Here is an 18,342-nt window from a genome sequence, read left to right on the forward strand (position 1 = left end):
ACTTGTCTGAGAAGTTCAAGCATATTTCATTTGTGTATTTCATGATGGGGCATAGAGGATGGCTGGTTGTGCAAAGGTAAGCTTTAGAAAAGTTGAATCATTAAATGGCCAGTTTGTTGTGTTTTTTTTTTTTTTTTTAATTCTTCTATATTTTCTCTGCTTTTTGCCAATGAATTCTCTCTAGAAAACACTGACCAGAAATGGAAAAATTGAAACGACATGCAAACCTCAAATGTAATACCAAAAACAAATGAGCGAAAAGAATGACAATTTAGAACAGATAGAGTTGGAATTCCCAGCTCTGAATCATGCTCATTTTCTGCTTCGCGCTGTGAATCCTTTTACCTTGCGCTGTTCTACAGAAATTTCAAGCAGAGATAAGATACTTTGCAGCTTTAGAGCAGGTCACTAATGCACAACCATTTACACAAAACATACACACGCACGCACACCTTTCTGCAAGACCAGAAACAACACATTCAGTTAGGTAAAGAGAAACTGCTAAACTCAAAAGCAAGTCCGTTGGGAGTTATCATGATTACCTTGTTGACTGGCCTCCATGGATGACTGCTTACAGTCCTGCGCATAGTGTCCACTTACACCACAATTGTAACATGAAACGTTCCCATTCTTCTTGGGTCCCGACCCATTTGTGTTGGCAACTACGTTAGGTGCTGGATATACAGGATAGAACCTCCCAAATCCTGCCATCTGCTGCATACCATAGTTGGCTTGGCTCCCCATTACTGGGTCATGCATAAGCCCGTTTGCATACGGAGACTGAGGCAGGAAGAAAGGAAGTTGCGTTCCATTGCTTTGATGTGCTTGATTGAGGTAGCTGCCATTGCAAAGTGATGGCAGAGTGAAGAAAGATGGAACTCTGTAGACTTGTCCATGAAGAGGGTTATGATAAAAATAGCTATTAATCTGAAGGCTTCCATTGGTCCCACAGCTGCACCTACGTCCACAAGAACCACAAGGACCAGATCCCAGCTGCTGTGGAGGTAACATTGTCCCATTAGTGTTATTATTTCCAACAGCATTTATGTAGGATGTGCTGTCGCTCTGTGCAGTGCTGTGTGTTAAAGCAGGGCTTGGGCTAGGGGCAGGGCCTGGCGTGTGTGTAGGAATTGCAGGAGGAACAGAGGACTGGATCTGACCAACACCTAAACCAGCTGACTGAGGTGGTGAGGAAGTTGCTACAGTGTTTAGCACATTTGTATTCTGGTTGGGCAACACGCTGGTAGCATGAGGACTGCCTGGCAAAGCGTATGAAGCTGGTGGAGGTGGCGGTGCTGCTGTGGAGAGACCAGCTGCTGGAAGAACTACCTTCAGATTGGTAGGCTGAGGGATTGCTCCTGGGTTTCCCTCAATGTGAGGCACCATTTGATTCAGTCCTACCACCTGGGATGCAGGTTTTGTGATGGGATCTGTAGTAGGAACTGGGGATCCTGGGAAACTACCTGGATTGTGGACTGGGATAAAGGCAGTATTTGGTGATCCAATACTTAAGTTTCCTGTTGGCTGCTGTGGTCCATTAACCGTGCAACTTTCCGACGATCCCTGCGGAGAGGGCATTTTCAATCTGTGTATTGCCAAATGCAAAGCAGGGCTACCAGGCTGGACAGAATGCGGGAGAAAAGTGGATGGGACTGGCAAAGGGGAAGCCATCAGCTCAAGGCGTTTCTCAGGCTCGCCAGAAGTCACTGGGCCCATTCCACCAGGAGGTGAATTTGCAGACTCTCTCACCGGTGAGACAGCAACAGGCGTGGTAACAAGCATTCCCATTGTCTTCCCATCTGCAGATATGGGGGGCGGGACAACCGCTTCAGGCTTTTGGGCAGCGCTGTGCATCACACAGTGTAAGGCAGGCATAAAGGAAATGTGTTGAAACTTTGCATTCAAAGGATCTTCTGAAAGGCTTCCATTTTCATTATTCGCCGAAGAGATCTGAGCAGACGATTTGTTCATATTTGATGAACTGACAGCACTGTAGCCTGTGAACCTGGTTGCATTTTGATTTCCAGAGTCCTCAGAATTGCTGTCCGTGTCTGTGGAGAAAGCAGCATTTGTCAGTCAGAAGAATGAACTGAAACTGTATTAAGTCTCACCCTGGACCTACTTACATATAAAACTTAATGAATTTGATGACATAAAAGATAATGACGTCTTTCTGACTTAGACTAATTTTGAGATTATTTTCAGTCATCCAGATCAGGCTAGGTCAATCTCTATCGTTCATCTAAATCAAAATGCCTGGCTAGTGTCCTGCTTTCAGCTAGCTGTGTCTTTGACTTGGGTATGTCTGCAAATGTGAACAGCAGTAAACAGGCCAAATTAGGAATTTGTATCTACCTAGAAAGACATCGATAAAGTTTGCTCAAATTTGGAAGGAGTGACAAATTAAACAGTCAACACAAAGAGAAAGACCTCTCAGACACGCTGGCATAGTTTTATAACTTTATATGTTATTTGCTGTACTGCTGAAATTTCTCAAGATACTGCCAAAGTCAGAAAAATGGGATATCATGTACAACATACATCTACATAGTGATCTAAAACTCAAACAGCTTCTGCTATTTGCTAAAAGTCCTCAAACCACACAGTCACAAAACTAAGAAAAACATCATCTTCAGCTAGTTAAATAAAAGCAGGTGATAAAATGAGAAACTAATTAAAATTAATACAAGAAAGAGATTAATATCAAGGACTATACAAGGTTCATGCACACTCTCCATAAATCCAACCTCTGTCTTTTTCTTCTTCACTGTCAAAGCTTTCCCTCCCATCGTGTCGTGGACTAGAAGGAGAACTGTAACTTTCAGATGATGTTTCTCCACACGTATCGTGACCAGATCCAGTGTCCAAATTCAGGTCTAAAAATAAAAACAAGTATTTTTCAGTGTACTGAAGTGAAATAAGATTACTTTGGTTTGCTGACATCGTGCTAGTTCAGATTTTTATTTGTTAACCTGTATTCCTACTTAAATGGATCTGTTCCCTGTACTTCCAGTGCTGTGACTCCTTGCACTGAGGACTGGTCTTGTCCTCAAGTTCCTGATGACTGAATCCTCCATGTCAAAGGAGGGGGCAATGAAAATTCACATTTATGAAGAGTAATAAAAATAATTGTCCTCATAAATTTTGTGATACTTATAAAAATCATACTACAGTAATTTCCTCTGAATGGTAACAATCAAGCATTTCCAACCAAAGAGATGAATATAACCCATGGGGAATATCAGCAAAGGCAGAAAGCTAACTCAGCAGGCAAAAATCAAAACAATATGCCTTTTCACAGTGAACTCCTCAACAACAGGACTTAAACTGCATCAACAAGACCTGTTTCAGGAAAAAGAGGTAAACTACAAAAGTGTAAAATTGCCACTTCTAGATTTCAAAAAGAATCATGGGAAACTCATTTGCTGGAAACTATATTTCAGAGTGGGTTTAGAAACTATTATCAAAGTCCAGTATGCAAGCCAGAATGCTTTGGCTTTTGAATTCTGCCTCAGAGGTGAAGCAGCAAGACAGCTTCGTGCTCTCACACTTTGTAGGCCAGATGCTAGTATAAAGCAAACCCCACTGCCAAAAAAACTCAGTTAAAAAAACTTCAGGACAGAAAATGAACACTAGGATTTATTTGTATTATTAGTAATTGCAAGAAAATAAATTGTTAATTTATTATTACAATTGCAAATGTAACAGCTTAGGTTAAATTACTACAAAGTTGCCGTAAAGTTTTCATTTTTGATTCTTGCAACCATTTTCCTGGATTAAACCCATACGTGGTCAAGTTATTTTAAAAAGGGTTTTGAATTCCTAATATAATGTGGAACAGTCATGCCAACTTCCTATCACTGAAAAGAAAAAGCTTAAAGTCCCAGTCACAAAGTTTCAAGTCTCCAAAGCTATAAGTTACTAAGAAATGACTGACAAGCTAAAAACAGAAAGTGAAAATAGAAGAAAAAAAGAGTTAAGAGCTACTGACTCAAAACAGGACATTTCAAACAATGTCTCCATATATAAAGCTAGGCAGAGATTCAGACTGCAATGTTATTTCCTCCCCCTGCTCCCCGCTTCTCCCCCCCCAACCACCTCTCCATAGGTTGTATCAGATGACACTTGGATGTTTGCATACAAAGACAGGTAGAAAGCTAATCCCTGAGGACTGAATTGCTTCCAGCAATTGTGGGTTGCAGTTTCCTCTTGCAGTGGCCTTAACCAGCCATTCCTATCAAGCAGGCAGTTTCACATCTGTAGGTCAGTGTGTTGCAAGTGGACAGAACTCCTACGGCTAAACACTTCTTTTTAGCTTTGCAGTGTATCACACAAAATTACACAGCCTCTGAAATGTATCAGGTCATAAACACTCAGCGTGCTTTACATGACAAGAACAGCAACCAGTCAGACAAGCACACAGAGAGCTGTCCTGTAGATTTAGTCTTCTACTTGTAGATTTCTTACCTACTTTTTCAAACTATATTGTTTTTACTAATCTTGTTAACAGTGAATTCTTAGTTTCAGTCAGATTTTAATACTGTTTTTAGATGACAAAAACTGCTCATAAAGCACATGACAGTAATTCAGCGTGCAATCTACCTGCAACTCTCAAGTTGAGAAGCGGTGACAAAGCATGAAAACTTTTAAAGACTGCACCCCAAGCAGAAACAAGAGCCAGACAAGGCACTTCATAAGATGTTTTCAACACATCAGCTTATTAGGTGGTATACAAAAGGCAAAGCCTTTATCAATTTTCTGTTGTGAGAATTGAGTATAAGAGAGATGAGGTTGTATCTGGTATTAGGTTGCAAAAACATCAGGCCAGCAAAATTGATGGGTAACGCAGCCTTTTGATAATTGATAATAAAGCTTGGATGCTCAATTTAACAAGACAAAAAGACATTTGTGTTGTTCATCACTTACTGATGTACAGAAGTCTTGGTCTAGACTCTGGATTTTGCTAGATTACCTAAATTTGAAAACCCTGTTTGGGCAGCATACACAGTTCTGTGTGGTAGCTCAGTAGTCACCTGCTTTACAAGCTATAGCTCAACCAAATTTCACACAAGACAGTTTTCACAAAGTTCCTCACAGGCCAACTCCTCATCAGAAGGTACCAGTGAGCTGCAAAGAGATCACTGATGACAGGGCACTGGACCTCCACATGCTCAGATTGCTCAATTTCATATACAAGTAGCCCAACATGAATAAATGAGCAGAGCTGAATCGTACAATCAGCTCAGGAGGGAGCACCTTACCTTTTGCTGTCCCTGCACGGATGTGCTGTGATGCTGCAACTCTAACTCCATTTGTCCTGTTATTCAACCGGCAGTCAGCCTTCTTTGCTTTCTCCCTATGTAAACAATTCTCATGTTTGTTTCTTTCCAAATGCATTGCACAAATAAACAACTATGTAGGAAAATCAAATGTAAACAAAGGCAGTAATTCCAGGCTACAAACATATATTTCATAGGGATAACAACAAATGTAGATAATAAACAGGTAAAGGCTACTAGTGATACACCAGGCATTATAATGCCAGCAGTGCTACTAAGCACTTTGAATGAAGATCTGAAAGAAAACACACTCAAAAAAAAAAGGGGGGGGAAAAAAAAAGGGTGCAGCTGATTGTAAACTCTTCCCTGAAAGATGACAAACGTAATGGAGCAATAGTCTAGACTAGCATAAAAGCATCTGATTACAGAGTATTAGAACGACAAGAAGAATCAGGCAGAGTATTAAATAAGACAGAAACTTTTTCACGTTGCAGGATTGTTCAATAAATTCCAAAGCCCTCTAATGCACAAATTATCTTCAATAAAACATTTCACCATGTTACCATGAACCATGACCATTACCTGAGTAATATTAAAGGTTGCTGGCAAACCTTCCTCAATTTTCAGCGTTTTCTGCACAACTTTACTCTTTCAAACTTAATAATAAATACAAGGGAGAAAAAAAGGCAACTCTGTATCAGCTAAGAACCTACTTCTTTGTCTGTTCACTAAATGACAAGTGGTATTGTAGGAAATGAATGCACAGAATTACATTCTATTTTTTACGTTACTTCTTTTCAAAACATACAAGAAGGAATTCTATATAGACTAGCCTTGCAACGTGCCAGCTATTCTTTCACCAACTAAAAAACAAAGCATCTAATTGACTATCCGCTCTGTTTATCAGAGTGAATGCATTACACTTTGTTCCTCAATTACTGGTTACATTGGAAACCTACTTTTCCAGCTGTGGCTTTCCCTTCTTCTTGCTTACTGCAGATAAACTCCGTTTTTCCCCTGTATGCTAGACAGAAAACACGAGGATGTCAGTCAAAAGACAGAACTTCTTTCACAAAAAACAAACAAACAAAAACCCTTACAAAAAATATGTCCTAGACTTAAAGGTCTGTGAGTCACAATTTGTGTGCTCACAGGCACTACAGTCACACAAACAACTATTTGCATAGTGCAATCAGGCCTTCAGAATTATGTAAATTATCTTCATTTATGCTATGATCAGCAGGGACTCAGCAAATTACCACTTCCAATTTTTCAGAAGATATCAATGAAATTACTGCTGTGAGTAAGCTCCAGGTCTTTCCTTTTGAGGATAAAAACCAACACTTTTAATCAAATATCCCCTAACAACTTCTTCCATAAAAAGAAGTTCTCTCATCAGAGTTGATAAGGCTTAAACAGATACAGAACCTTTTGATTTAACTGGAATTATCTAACTGGGGGGAGAGGGAACCCATGTGGCAAATTATTTTTAAATAGCATCAAGTTATTTGTAGATCTTGTCAAAACCAGTGCTCAGCCTTGATTGCTGCTAAACTAAACTCTGCAAAATATCACCTACAAACATACTAGAAAAATTACAACATCTCCATTTTTCTGCAAATATACTATTAGTAGTTGCTGATAATATCTCCTATTTGGCACAGGAATAGAAATTATGACAAGTCAAAAAAATGTCTATCTATGCTGTATGTGCACATCTTCAATACGGGAAGTAGCTTTTCCTGGTGCAGTACATCAAATTTTTCTTGCCTCAAACTTGCATATTTCAAGCCTGCATGATCTCTACCATTTCATCTGTGAAAGCAAATCTCAGTTCATTACCCTACTTTGTGAAATAAGGAAACTGGTTTTGGTTGGCTTGCTGCTTCCCACCCAATATCTAATGGCCAAGTTCTGCACACAGAATAAAAGCAATATTAACTAATTACAAAGTAATTTTAACATTAAAGGTTTTCCAGATGTAACACTGAGTAATATTCCTTTCCTCAATTTCAGTATTACCATCTTATTTACAAGCAATTATTCTTTTCCACTATACTTGGATGCATATAGCTTAGTTGTTAACGTAATTTCAAGTTTGTTCCTTGCAATAACACGAACTCCTCAGAACTTCTGAAATTCTCTCTGATGACAATCAGACAAGAACGTGCCTGATTAGAAATGAACATCAGACTTTTCTGATTACATACATCCTACTGTGCTACTTTAGTTATAAGCTCAAATAAAAGCTATTTATTTAAGAAGACAGTGGTAAGTAAGAATTACGAGGCATTTTCTGACCAGGGTAAGTCACAAGCAACTTTCATATCTTCTTCATCTTTGAAAACTAAATGTAAACTTATGCAGCAAACAGCCTCCTCAATTGAGAGTCACATCCTCACTTTCGAAAACACTGCTTCAGACAAAAACCAACACACCTGGTCAAGTATGTTTGTACAGTGCTCTGGGTGCTGCTGGACAATACAGGTTTTCCTTCTCCAGTCCATTACCCCATTTTGCTCAGAGTGCTGTATGTTAAGGCTATCCAGTGAAGAACACTTTGCACTGCTAGTGCTGCTGAAATGAAAAAACAAGTTATGCCAATATGAGCAAACATTCAAACTTTTTCTTTTCTTTTTTTTTTTTTTTTTTAATCAATGTAGGCATTTTTGTAACACGTTGGGAATCAGAGGTATTTTGTTTTCAAAAATGCTAGAAATTCAAGAGATTTTACAGATGTAAGTTACAGGAGCTGTTGTGCACTTCAGTTACAGTAATGATCTGAACATACGTGGAGTTCTTCTTGGAGTTTAATTTGATGCAAAAATTCAGAGCAACACAATTTATAAAAAACAGCACTTGAGAGAATTGTCACGGATATCTCTGCACTGTCTTTTTGCCTGCTTTCGTCATACATGATGTGGAGAAATTTTACAGACAGAAATGTATTCTGAATTTATTCTCCTTCTTCCGTATTATTAACAACAAAGCTGGAATTACTTTATAATCACTGCTTCAGAATTCATGACACATATAAGAGAAGAAGGGCTACTTACAGATCATGCTGCAGCTGTTTATTTGAGTTTCAAAATAATCTTCTTGTTTTGTATTTTTACCTTGAATATTGTTAGTTTTGAGTAGTGCTGGGAAATGGAAGTAGCATTTGGCATTTCCTTTGAGCCTTATTATGCCTTTCACTGAAGTTTCAATTAGTAGTTGCCAGCCAATAGCAACTTTTAACCAGCTCTGAGAGCATTTCTCAATGAAGACTGCTGGAGGAACTGTTCAGGGTTCTCGCAGCACCAGTAGGGCACAAGGACCTACAAACTTTTCATCTACTATTCAAAAATACGCCCTACTACTCACTGGATTTAAAAAAAAAAAAAAGGAAAAATGAGTTAATACTTTAAAACTGTAATCTAAGTGCTCATGTTGAAAATGTAAAGCACCTTCTAATTCAGAGCTGTTGTCAAGGTAATCAAAATTACTACAGTGTGCAATGCCACTCAGATCCCACAATGGCACAAGCCAAGATCAATCCAAAGCAGAATCACATCGACGTTCCAGCAGCTACTTACCAAATGCTTCTGGAAAGAAGTGCTTGGCTACTTAAAGATGTGCAATAAAATATTAAAAAAAAAAAAAAAGCTCAGATAAATAGTAAGAACCCAAGGAGGTCCCTAAATACAGATGTGAGTCCATGACTGTAGAGACGTGAGCAAAGTCACTTAAGAAACTTCTGTCAACTTGAGTTAGGTGAAACTCCTGCTAAATTTGCATCATTACATATGAGCTGCAGTACTAGTGAGTTTTTCATTGTTCAACCTCATTCCCTTAAGTAAACTTCTGGATGCTTCCAAGAATAAGGCTGCCATACTAACTAATTTCAAAAACAGACCTACATAATATAGAAATTACCTCAAAGTGAACAGGGGAGAATTAGACCTTTAGTAGTCAGGTAGTAAACATTTCTCACTAGCTATTATTTTCTCTTTAAGAGTATAATAATTTCCTATCACCGAGGTTTGTGGAAATGTCTGTCTCAGTCTATCAAAATTCTTCTAACCAAAGCCTCATCTGAAAGACAGATCATGAACTACAGTCAGCTTCACTATACTTTACTATAAATAGAATAAGGAAAAAAAATCTTTATTCTTACAGTTATAACTGCATGATAACAAGATTGAACTGAATTCTTCATTATTTCGTAACAGAATGTCTATCCAGATTTTCTACCAAAGATTTGGTAAAGATCACATTCTCCTTCTGGGCACGTGGAAGTTTAGAGTAACGAGGAGGATTAAATAAAAGCAAACCAGAACAAAAAAACACCTATGTTGTCACAGGTATCAAATCATAGAATCATTCAAATTGGAAGGGACACTAAAAGGCCATCTAGTCCAACTCCACTGCAATGAGCAGGGACACCTACAGCAGGATCAGGTTGCTCAGAGCCCCATCCAGCCTGACCCTGCATATCCCAGAAGCTGGGGCTTTCGTCACTTCTCTGGGCAACCTGTTCCGTTGCCTCACTGCCCATAGTGTCAAAAACTTTCTTACATCCAATCTAAATTTTCCCTCTTTTAGTTTGAAACCATTTCCCCTTGTTCTATCACAAAAGACACTATTAAAGAGTCTGCTCCTTTCTTTTCACCTAGCACTCCGTTGTGCTATTGTTATACAGTAATTATTTTAATCTCAGGTAAATTTTTCTCCCCTGAGGTAAATACATCTTACAGATAAAATAACAGTGAAATACAGGATAAGACTGACAACCATAGCAAAAACTGTAACAATTTCTCTCTTAAAACAGTTAAAATATTGCACAACCATGTGCAAACACCTCCAAAGTTTCTGGATAAGATACATTAACAAGTGAATTCACATTAGATGTGCTTTCCAGTACATGAAGCCTATGACCTAACACGGTTAAGAAGCACTTCCATTTGCAATGGATGTAGAACAGTGAAGCACATACGCTTTAGCTGCTACACAAGGGAAGGGATGGACTGCCTTTTCATAGAAGGCCATAGAAAAACTATAGAAGACAAGAAGAGAATCAACAGCAACAGAAATTTTCATATAAAAAAAATGCATGTGAGGGTGCACGTGGGAAAAGTATATAAAATTAAAATTTATGTTACTCACTTAGAAAAAGAAAATAACAAATTTGGAAATTCATAAATTCTGAAAGTTTGGAAAAGAAGAATGACCAAACGACCTACACTTGCAGATTTAGAAGTAGTTTATTTTATAATATTTTAAATAGAGTTTGTAACAGAGAGCTCTATGTTACATATACCTTTCTAATACAGATTACATTAACCAATAGCACCCAATCAAGCAAGCTTTAATTTAGGAGGAAATCCCTAACCAACGGAAGCTCAGAAACATAGCAGACTCATCACATCCTAGTACCTACTTGGCAACAGGACTTTTTCCATTATGTTTCTTGTGGACTGCTGCATGTTGCATTACATCTGGAAGAAAAAAAAAAAGAAAGCAAAATGCATGATTCCAACAGCAATCCTGATTTCTTCTTCCAGATCAATCCAGCAGATTCATTTTTCCATCACCACCAGAAATTTGGAGTAAGACATCTCTATTAAATACACTAGACTTAGCTTATAGTGCTCAGTCTGGCAGGTGTTACATAAAAAACAGACCAGTTTGTACACAGTAGAATCTTCATTCTTTACCTCCAATTTCACAGAAGAATAAAACAGAAAAATAGGAGCTATAATTTTGCTCACCTCTGTATTTAAGCATAAGGACTGCATGTGTAAATATCAACCAGCATGAAGGGATGAAGAGAAATTAATTCAGTCAGAAAAGTATAGAACTCTGTAATTTTTTCTGGACTGCCAAAATTAATCTCTAAACTTCATGTTATTGACATATTCTGAAGAGCTAATGAAGATAAATCTTACACAGAAGCATTGTATTATTACCTTCATAAGTTTCACTGTGCAAGTAAAGCTTTGCAAATAACAAGAAACAGAAAGAGAAATACTGCCTCAAACAAGAAAGTTGGATACAAGGCCTGCCTATTTTTTTAAAACAACGGTTAAACTTTAACAAAAGCAACTTTTCCCAATTGCAACTAGCCTTCTTGGTAGCCATCATTTCACCTGAACCTCTCCATATACAACACAGAAGTAAAAATTATGATCTGAAAAAAAATATTCTGATTTTTAAACTCCTGATAGCACTTCACACAAACAGCACAAAAGGAGTTCTGAATTGTGTTTATTCCTTCATCAATTGAACAGATTCCTTTTAAGTACAGCATATAAAGGCATTATTTAAGCTATTTCCAAATATACTATACATTTATTTAAGTGTATTCTGAACTCTAACAAAGAGCATGGTAATAGTTTTTAAATAAGAACTTGTCTGACTATGTATGTGGATTACTGATGGCACACAAAGTCAACTGCAAGCTTAATAACGTGTAAGAGGGTAAGAGTGCTGTCATTCTGTGAAACCCAGTGTATGTGCCTATGCTCACCTGTCAGCACCTATTTCCACCTACCAGAAGATCATACTTGTACTTGTCTACTGCTCAAAACAGTGCAAAACTGGTCTGACATCCATTTCAGAATGAAATTGCTGACCAGCCACTAAGCTGCTAGTGGTTTTTGAGGTGTTTGGGGAACACCAGCTTTCAGACAGTCACCAATGTTCATTGCAGACCCAAGTGGTTGAAGTCCTTACTAACTGGCCAGAGTATAAACGCAGCACAGGCTAAGAAGAAGAGGAAAACACCAACATCCTCTCACGTGAAACTAAAAGCTAGACAAATTTGACACATTTATAGCAAAACAGGTCACTGCACTCAGTTTGTAACCCAAATAACTGAATAATAGGTAACAACAGGAGAAGCTACAAACACGGCTCATGTATATTGTAAAGTGTTTCTTTCTCGTTGCTTGATAGAGCTGTGAACTTCTGTCTCCACGCTGTCTACAAACAATCCCACTGCTTGGATTATTAGCAACTCCCTAAGGAAACTGCTCAAAGTATGCAAAGATTCTTCATTTACATAGCACATTTAGTCCAAGCCTCTCAGCTCTGTACAAAGGAATCAGTCAACTGCACAATTTACAGAACTGAGTGTGGTAAAATTGCTCAGAGAAAAACCACCTTTGAGTACATAACTACCTTCCTCCTGACTTGAAGCTTCTGAACTGTCCTCCTTGAAGTGTTCTGGTGCTTTAACCGTCTTCAAAGAGGGTTGTAAGTTACCTGCAGAGAATAAAGTTCACGTAGTAACTTTATAGATCTTGAACAACTAGACAGTTCCTGAATGCTTGTACTGAACTGGAAGCTACAGAAACGGATGACTGAAGTTACTGGTTTGCACGTGGCAACAATTTCGACATCATCTGCTTCAAAGTAGAACACCTCCAAGAGGAGATGCTTTTCTTTTAAAAAAACAGCGTGCAGAACAATTTTAAAGCTATGGTGCAATTTTAAAAGTTTGGATTGTGATTATAGTTTTAAGAACACTGGTATTACATTGCAGTTCAGATTTTATTTATTTACTTATTAATAAAGAATGTCCTGTTACAGTTGTAAATGGCAGGAGCCTTACTATAGTTACTGTAATTTCGAGGCAATGAGTTACGCTCCTCCACTGTTAAATCATTCATGTGCCAAAGGAGACCTAATTCAAGGTAAAGTTTTCCAGTGCCCTTATCACAGTCTCAATTTATGATTTTTGCCTTTTCATGACAGATGGAATGACAAAGAGAAATGGCAATAATATTTACAGTTTTGTTGCAAAAATACCACAACCATACTCTGAAAGAAAACTAAACTCAACAATGCATCTAACTTTATAAGTCTACTCTTCTCAAAAAGTTCCAAACCAGCGTAAGAAAAAAACATCTGCAAGCTGCTGTTCAGGAGCCTGAAACATTAGGAAGATCCTCCTGAGTACTGTCTGAACTGAACATACTAAGCCCAAGAGATCATATCCTAATGAAGTCTACTGGGATTAAAAGTGTATGCCAGCCTAAGGAAGCATCGAAAATAACTGATGTTATGAACGAGGGGGAGCTAATTGACTCCCTCCTTAATGGAACCATGACAGCATACATAATTACACTTACAGAATGTTTTATTCAGTGTGAGATTCCAACTATTATTTATGGTATACAGATCCTCCACTGAACAGAGAATTTATTCCACTTTTTTTTTTTAATACAAAATCATACCTACAGCACTTGAGTACTTCAGCAAGTGAATATTTTTGCGCTTCCATGAAAAGATATTTTATCCTTGCTACTTGTAATTGAAGACCAACTTAAGCCACAGCTGCTTTGTCTGCCAATTAATTCTGCACATTCAATTTGACAAGTGGAATGAGATTTTTCTTAAAAATATGCTTCCTCCATTTCCCTTGACAGTTACTGTATTCAAAATATGCTACTACAGCCTAAATTGCAATTGTCAGAACTTAGCAGGATTTCAGGATTCCCAAATAGGAAAGCTGTGAAAACAGTGGCCAGCAATAAAGGAAATTCATGAGTTGCTTAACTGTGGCAATTCTGATGAAGTGGAAAATGAGTGCTTTTGTCTTAGTAGAGCAGCTATTAAGCTGCACCACAGAAAACATAATGGTGATTTATCTCACACAAGTCACCAGTCTTCCTCTTCAACTGAAAAATCAAAGAATAATTATATATTTACCACACTATTTGTCTTCATTAAAGTTTTCCTTAATATCTAACTCAATACTGGGGCCCTGAACCACACCAATGGGCTTTACAGTCTCTTCCCCTACCCTCCTGAGGACTTCACCTGCTCAGGAGCAGCGCTGACACAATGCACTTCTGTAATTTTGGGTGAGACTGCTGGGAGATCCCTCATCCAGGGCTTTCATCCCTTGCCTTAGGAACTGCATGCAAGCTTAGGCCTGTGCCTGGGGTGTGCTGCAGCCATGCTGTGCCTGGCCATGTGCCTCACTGATGCTGTTCTTAACCCTGACCTCCTGACTCTTCTGCATGACTCATTGCCAAGGATGTCTCCAGTAATCACCAGATTCTTGCCTACCCCTTATTCTAACTTGGGCAAATTGAGCCCACTGGAAGTTTTCTCCCCTTCCTGCTGAACAAGCTCCTCATCTTTTCTACCTCCCATGCATTTCAGATGTGACAAATCCTCACAAACTTTCTGCAGAAACCTCTCTGCACAAATCACTGACACCCTGCAGTAACGCAGTTAAGTCCACTACGATGGAACTCAGCACTGAATCTTCCTCAGATCATTTCAACAACTCACCACGACCACTTGAAAACTACGATCATACACAACAATGCATTTACAACTTCTTCCCACCTAGATGTAGCCATAGACTAAAATATGTACATCACGTGTGCCCATCATTAATGCAAATCTTCCCAGAGCTTGAAATTCTTCCTCCCTATGCAGATTCTTATTAACAAAGGGTTGCCAGAATTTTTCACAGCAGTGAATTCCAGCCAGTTTCGCAACCATCGTGGTCTTCATTTGCTTAATTTGTTTATGAAACTGACATATAAAAATGTCTTAAGTGTTACTAAAACCAGCAACAAAGTCACAAACCGACATCTACAGCTTCTCCTGTAATCACAAAGCTCTATCTGATCACGGAAAGAATACATCTGATACATCACACAAGTCGTATCAAATTTGTGTCAGCTGTCATCCCTCTATTTTCTTTCAAGCATTAACAAGCAGGCTGTTTGAAAACTCTGAGTTGCACAGTGCTGTGTGAAGATCTGCAACTTCTGAGGCAATGGTTTCACACTCAGTGCCTTAACTGTCACAGTTAAGTCAACATGCATTGAAAGAAGAAAAGATTCAACAGAAACAAAGACCACATCCTAAGGCAGCCATACAGAGAAGCTAAGCTTAGGTGAACACACAAGTGAGAGATCCACCAAGGAAATACCTGCAGTACAAGTGCTCTGAAAAATACTCCATATGTTCCCAAGTCAGGACCATCCCATTACTTACATACTATGTAACCAAGCCAAATCTTAGTTTAAACACCAAAACAAACCCTTCATTTACAAAAGAAATGAAATAAATAACAGATTTGATTTTTTTTGTATCAGTTCAAGACTTTTGTTCCGAAGTATGCAACTGCTTCATTCATTTTCACAGGATTCACAAAAAACATTGTAGTAGCTTTAATGAAAAAACAACAACAACAAAACAACCATGAAGAGAAGTCTCCTCTTCCTTTGATGTCATGAAGTTTTAACTAAATTTTTGAAGAGTCAAAAATACTTGGCTGCATTTCTCTTCAATTCCACTGGCCTTACTGCTGAAATGGAATCAGATCAGGGAAGCCTGGCACTTTTAAGATTCCTTTTAAGGATAAAGTCCCAAACAGATGGACATTATTACCTATTCTGACAGTACGGTGGTACAATGGAGAAGGAAAGGTAAAGAACAGAAGCTGATGGTTCACAGCACATTCCCAATGTCTAATGTATCTCCTGAAAAAACTACTCATTGGCAACAAGTTCAACTATACCCAGTAGAATACAACACAACATGAATAAGTAATTAAAAAAACATAATTAGGAAAGAAAGGAAGAATCACTTTTAATAGACATTTCATTATACAAAACAATATTAAGGTTTTTCTTACTGTGAGTGTGCAAAGATTCTGATGAAATTGATTGGAAGAAGTTGTATACTCTCTGATTTTGCAGAAAAGCTTGTGATGTATTTGAAAATAGCTGCCTGAAATTCAAGGGAGAGTTTGTTAAACTGTAAGTAATATTCCATGGAAGAATACAAAAATACTACAGTACCACTGGAGAGCAAATCTGACACTTCACAAAGAGGCTTGAACTCGCAAACTCGCACACTGTGTGTACAGAAACCTAAGGGCTACTTCAGAGCTTTGATGCTCAGTGCTGGTGTGACATTGGAGTCCAGCCAGTGCAAGAGATTGGTATGATGGGTGCTTTAAATTAAAAAGGTGTGTGAATTTAAGCCATCCCAGTTCAAATCTTTTAGCCACCTGTAACATTACCAAAGAGGAGTTTAGGCAGATTCAAAAAAGCACTGAACCTTAACGTGTTTGGTGTATCTTTTTTTTTTTTTAAACAGAGAGCACATTACTGTTTCACAAGCAATGCACCTGGTCATTAACCACACTTATTTCGTTAAACAAATAGCTGAATTCACCTACAATGTCAGTGACTGAATTTAATAGTTATCTTCAAGAGCAAATGAGGAGATTCTCAAAATTGCTCAGCAGTGGTTTGAATTTCTTCCCAAGAGGTCAGGGACTTCTGTTAGCACCAGATAAGAGGACAGACCAAGAATGAACATCTTAAGTCCCACACCAGGTTTCCAGTTTTTGTTTGCCAGCACTACCCAGCTCTATTTTCTGGAGGGAGGAAGAAACAAAATACAAAAGCTGCTCCGAAAGTAACAGCTCCTATCTTATTATGTTGGCCTACAACATCAGAAGCAGATGTTGATGGTATGGCAGTAGAGGTTGAACCCTCCTGCCAATATTCCATGATGTGTCGTAGCCGTGTGACAGAAGGCAGCAGAGGGGCAGTCTGACAGAATGGCATCTGACATGGAAGTGTGTATGTAGTAAAGGTGTGTCACTGAATTCCTCCATGTGGAAAAAAAGGCACCCACCAACAATCATCAGCACTCGCTGAACATTTATAGAGACCAAAGAGTAGATGTAAGCACAGTGAGGTGGTGGGTGATGCATTTCAGCAGTGGTGACAGTGATGTGAGAGACAAGACACTTGCCAGATAGCTATTCAGATTTTTTATGAGCATAGCATGAAGGCTCTTGTTCACTGCTGGCGAAAATGCACAGTTAACAGTGGCAACTGTGTTGAAAAACAGTGTTTTGTAGCTGAAAATTTGTTCTATCTAACAGTGTTATTGCACCCTTTATAGCTGTTGTGGTTTCTACAGAAATAAACAGGAGGCAATACTTTCGGAGCGACCTGTGTCTATATTTTTTGCCAATCAGGTGTGCATAATTAAGACCCTCAAATACACATTTATGCTCAACTAACATTGTAAGAAAACAAAAACGTTACACAGTGGTGCCACTGTTAAAAGATTATTCAGACTGTATTCTAGCATAGTCACAACTTAGGTTGTAAACAGTAATTACAACTCCACACTATAACATCGTTGGATACGCTCTCAGGGTATCCTCAAACAATCTGTGGGGTCTGCAATCATTCTACTGTTTTTACAGCCTTTTTGTATTGTAGATAAATACTTTCTACTTAAAATACAAATCCTATTCTATTTAAAAGCAGTTTGTTCATTTAAAAAACTGAATGTTTATTAAACAAAATTGAGCCAATAAAGGACAAATAATAGAGAGCAAAATAAAGAAAATTTGGAGGGAAGGGCTGAGGCACACAGCAGCTCTGTATCTCCTAAAGGTAAGCTACTGAGACAAAAACCAATGATGTGAGAAGCTCACACCCAAATATCTGCAGTATTTAGAGCAGGAGCTTGACAAGAAGTGCCTGATTACTTCAGCATGTACTCAAGAGGCAATCTGCCTGACCTAATAAATCATTTAAGTTATTTTGAATAAGGTTGAATAGCCCCAACAAAAAACAACAAACCAAACAAGATTTATAACAAATGCAAGAAGAACAAAGGAGGTACACTCAAATTTATATTGTTTTTCTGAGTTACAGGATTTGAACAGCACATCCCTCATCCCAGCAAGGACTCTCATCGCTAGACAGCAGATCTTGAGATACTGGCTTTTTTCTTATAAATGTGTGAATCGTATTTTATTTTATGCATATGCCTCGTTACCACTCTTTATTCTTTTACAAATGCTGTTCTGTGTCATTCTGCCCTGATTTAAAATCAGAAACTCTGAGTTACTGTTTTTAATATTTCTAAATATATTTAGTGGCATAATGGAAGTAAGTTGCTCCTCCCTGAATTAGCAATCATTACTACACAGTGCAGCCCTGGACAAATATTTCTGTGACTGTATGATTATTCCTTAAGAAGACCATACCATTAAAGTCTGAGAACAGAGTCTCAA

At 38.3% G+C, this 18,342-nt stretch overlaps 1 protein-coding gene across 5 annotated transcripts in view; it reads right to left on the reverse strand.

Annotated features, from left to right (window-relative positions):
- ZCCHC2 (zinc finger CCHC-type containing 2) overlaps nucleotides 1-18,342 on the reverse strand; it is a 55,448-nt gene that overhangs the window by 14,826 nt on the left and 22,280 nt on the right. For 2 of the 5 annotated variants that reach the window (XM_085220323.1, XM_010708427.3), the window contains exons 6-13: nucleotides 15,928-16,022; nucleotides 12,444-12,527; nucleotides 10,702-10,759; nucleotides 7,718-7,856; nucleotides 6,239-6,303; nucleotides 5,262-5,356; nucleotides 2,748-2,876; nucleotides 543-2,051 (exon numbers count right to left, since the gene is read on the reverse strand). In XM_085220323.1, coding sequence (XP_085076449.1) covers nucleotides 543-2,051; nucleotides 2,748-2,876; nucleotides 5,262-5,356; nucleotides 6,239-6,303; nucleotides 7,718-7,856; nucleotides 10,702-10,759; nucleotides 12,444-12,527; nucleotides 15,928-16,022 — 2,174 coding nt within the window. The remainder of the gene's footprint in view (nucleotides 1-542; nucleotides 2,052-2,747; nucleotides 2,877-5,261; nucleotides 5,357-6,238; nucleotides 6,304-7,717; nucleotides 7,857-10,701; nucleotides 10,760-12,443; nucleotides 12,528-15,927; nucleotides 16,023-18,342) is intronic. The other 3 variants (XM_085220325.1, XM_085220327.1, XM_085220326.1) reach the window with 3 other exon arrangements.

The sequence above is a fragment of the Meleagris gallopavo genome, chromosome 3 (genome assembly GCF_905368555.1).
Source record: "Meleagris gallopavo chromosome 3, MGAL_WU_HG_1.1, whole genome shotgun sequence".
NCBI lineage: Eukaryota > Metazoa > Chordata > Aves > Galliformes > Phasianidae > Meleagris > Meleagris gallopavo.